The following is a 3919-nucleotide window of genomic DNA, read 5'->3' on the forward strand; positions in this document are numbered from 1 at the left end:
ACGTACTCAAAACAAATGGTCAATGCGTTGTCGAACAAAGCTCCGTCTTTACTCCCCCCCAGCGGTTTATATTTTGCCCACATTCCAAACTGATACCCGATTGGTATCTTCTATGCTCTGCAGTGACAGTGTGAGAAAGTGTTTGCATGTGTGTGTGTCTGTATGTGTGTTTAAGAGAATGAGATGCTACTTTGTATGATGTCTGAATGTGTGTCTGTGAGTGAGTGTGTGTATAATCTATTATGGACAGTCGTGTGCTTGCAGTGACTGCATTTCATGGACATCTGCTCTGAATAAATAAATGTTCTCTATAAAAACAGCTTACGCCTTCATAAATCTATCTCAATGTATATTAACGTATAAATACACACAAACATAATGTATATGATATAATATATGGTATATATTAAAAGTTTATAATATGTATCCACTTAGTATCTTGACAGAAACACAAAAACAAGAGAACGGCCATCATCTGCATGTGCACATTAACACAAAAACTATATAAATCTATTGCTTTACTGGTTGGCCTCTTGTACCTTCAATATAAAATGCGTAATGCTACCATTAGTTTAGTTCAGTTTCATAAACAATACTTTTCTTTAAAAAGAGTCAAAAAGCTTGTGTAAAGTGTACAACAGATTTATTGATCGTTGATCAAATCAGGCTTACAAGTGTGCAATGAAAGTAATGAATGACGGCGTGATCAGTGTGTGACATCTCCTCCCCCCCACTTCCTCATCCCCCCTTACATAACTGTATCAAGTATATATACTTAAGAAAATACAAGTTGAAACTGCTAAAAAAAAAACATTTTTACATAACCACGTGATTGTGCCAAGTTGATGGACCTGTTAACCTCATACGCAGTTCATGATGTGACACTTTACATAGAATTACATTGAAACCGGGTCATTTGTCTTTGGTCAATTTAATAGGAAGCCTATTGTCAACGTTTGTTTTACCAAATAAATTGAATACAAGATATTCATGTATATTCTGGTGGTTTAAATGCATTGAATAGGTAACAGTCGAGTCCCCGTTAGTTGTGACATCCTTACTGACAAGAGGTTCTGACTGAACTTGTTTTATACATATTAAACCTGGTTGACAGGGCAAAGCAAGATAATTTGGTGTCGGAACAAAAATGTAATTTCATCCCGAACAGCGAGATCCATGACAGCCACATCCCCTTAATGTTAACTTTAGGGCTCCAATACCCAATAAACACAGACAACTCTGCTTTTATCGCCCCCAAGTCTCCTCCAGTCTTTCTCCACCACCCATATGGTCGTTTTAAGTCTAACAGTGACCGAATCTCCTAGCACTGCGTGTTCAGTCACTGAGACTTCAGTCTGAGGTGAACAGTCTGACCTTCTTCCACACAGTGGGGTTGCATGTGTCCGGGAGGTGACATAGGAAGAGGATTTGGAGAGAAGAACTGGTCGCCATTTTCTTTTCAGACTTCATCGGTGAATATGGCACTCAAAAATTAACACACTGGCGCACACTCATACACAACAGAGAAAGACAAACACAGAGAACCACACACACACACACACACACACACACCCACACACACCCAGACCAATCCTTCTCCACCGACATCCGCTCTTCCGGGCACATAATGATGGTGTCACCACCAATGTCATTCTTAACTATACAACCATTTCATTTTTAAATGGAGTGGAACAAGCTTTAAATCATGGCACTATTACAAAAGTCTGTTAACCTAGGAGGCCCGTTGCCCCGTTATACGAGATAGTTCCCTTAGCTTAACATTCTAGAAGGCGGTCATTTTCACAAGAGACCAACAGGTAAAGTCCTGAATGGAAGGCTGTGAGAACAGATATAGGAGTCCATACTGGCTTTCGTTCTTCCGCTTTCCACAAGTCAACTGAAGTCTGTATCGATTTAGATCTGGCTCCGCAAAAACAATCATGCAGGGAGCAAGTAGCATTCTGAAATACTCGGTTCTCCCCTTCCTGACCTGTGACCTCACCGCCCCAAAAGCAGTTCAAAACAAGTTGAGGGGTTAATGGGGTATGGTCTATAGATGGGCCTTCGAAGCCCTTGGAGACTTTTGGAGATGCGACATCTCTTAAAATCACCCCAGCCGACTGCTGACACCAACACATAACGCTTCTCATCAACATTCGCTAGAACCACTCCTTTGAAAGTGGCGTGAAGTAACTCTGCGCTACGGAGCGTTTGGAAATTTGGGTTGGATGCGGCGACCCGACACAACATTGTGTACGTAAACCGTCTTGACGTTTCCACCACACAGCGACAGGGTGTGCAGGGTTTTCTCCGAAGTCGAGTCGTCGCTGAGGTTCTCATCAGTGAAACTGGCACGGTGGGTTTTTTTCTCTTCATACAGTTCAGGCATCAGTAGAGTTTAGTCAGTGGCAGTTTTTTTTTTTTTTATGACCACAAGCTCCCAAACATTCTGCGAAAATCATAAAACAATACACAAAAAATATAAGGGTAATCTCATCTGCGTTCCATTACGAGTAGGAGCAGCATTGGTGTCCACTCAGAAGGCGGCATGGCTCCCTGCAGCCTGGTGATTGGTGCAAGCATAAGGCGGCTCTTCTCCCCCTCTTCATCATCATCATCATCATCATCATCATCGTCATCAACCTCGGCAGCCATCATCTTCCTCCGTCGAGTGCAGGGAGCCGAGAAGTCCAGGAGCGCTTGAACTTGACAGGTCCAACGGGGAGTGTAAAAGTTTGGTTTGCATTAATAAAACACTTTGATAAAAGAGCTGCATCGACCGGTCCTGTCCGCCACCAGAGTCCGCAGGCGGCGCGGGGAAGTCAGTGTGGGGAAGGGTGGGGGGGGGGGGGGGGGGAGAGTGGGAGGACCATTGACATGTGATCTTCTAACAAGTCCACACCTGGCGAGAGGGAGAGAGAGAGAGAGCACCTTATCAATACAACTCATACTCACTCGACAGACTTAAAAGGTAAGTTGCGCATTAGGGGAGATGTGGGAGTCCCAGTTGAAGGCATAAAAGAAGGGAAGCACGCGGAGAAGGGCCCTCCACATGGGATAACTAAAAGAAAGAGGGGGGAGAACCCACCTTCACGGTGCTGTCCACGGCCCCCGAGAACAGGCGCCCCCTAGAGACGGCCAGTGCTGTCACACTGCCCTGGTGCCTCAGCAGGGTCTGGGTGCAGATCATGTTGTCCATGCTCCACACCTAACACACACACACACACATACACACACACACACACACACACACACACGCAGTGTTTTTTATACAACAAGTATGCACACAGTACAGTAAACCAAGTGCACCAGAACTCGGCCCAGCATCAAATTGGGGATGGGGGCCAGCTATGGTAATGTAGTAGAGAACAAAACATCTGCCCCCATACTACATCAAAATATTATCCATTCAAGACAATCATTAGTTGTGGAGCGAAAAAAGACCCCTATCGCCCTTCGAATCTTTCTTGTATGTCCCTTACGTAAGAAGTGACTTTGGATCAGCAGCTCAGTTTTACCAAATGACCACAAGCAATAACAGCACCGTTTTGGTATGTTACACAACCGTGTCCTATTATTTCAGCATTATATTTTCAGTCTTGCAACACACACACGCGTTGACTCACCCTCAGTGAGCGGTCGTAGGAGGCACTGAACACCTTGGTCTGGTCCGGCGTGGAGATGACCGCCAGGGCGTACACAGTTCCCACGTGACCCGTCAGGGTACGCACCTGTTCCTTAGTGTCTATGTCCCACACCTGGGAGGGAGGGACGCAGATAGGGACAGAGATCCAGAGTGAGTGAGGATTACCCTTCAATGGCATGCTTTAAGGTATGCATTACATTTTGATCCTTTACATTTGATTGAGCGGTTATTTTAATTTTATGCGCTGTAGCAGTGTCAGGGTAGGTTTCTTAT

The 3919-nt window shown here is 44.7% G+C and overlaps 1 protein-coding gene across 1 annotated transcript in view; it reads right to left on the reverse strand.

Annotated features, from left to right (window-relative positions):
* Positions 1-750: 750 nt before the first annotated feature.
* The window catches only part of traf7 (TNF receptor-associated factor 7), a 14538-nt gene continuing 11369 nt past the window's right edge, over positions 751-3919 (reverse strand). The window contains exons 18-20 of the mRNA XM_079747119.1: positions 3627-3825; positions 3089-3208; positions 751-2902 (exon numbers count right to left, since the gene is read on the reverse strand). Of these exons, the coding sequence (XP_079603245.1) occupies positions 2888-2902; positions 3089-3208; positions 3627-3825 (334 nt within the window). The 3' untranslated portion in view covers positions 751-2887. The remainder of the gene's footprint in view (positions 2903-3088; positions 3209-3626; positions 3826-3919) is intronic.

This window comes from Pollachius pollachius (genome assembly GCF_949987615.1).
Source record: "Pollachius pollachius genome assembly, chromosome: 11".
NCBI lineage: Eukaryota > Metazoa > Chordata > Actinopteri > Gadiformes > Gadidae > Pollachius > Pollachius pollachius.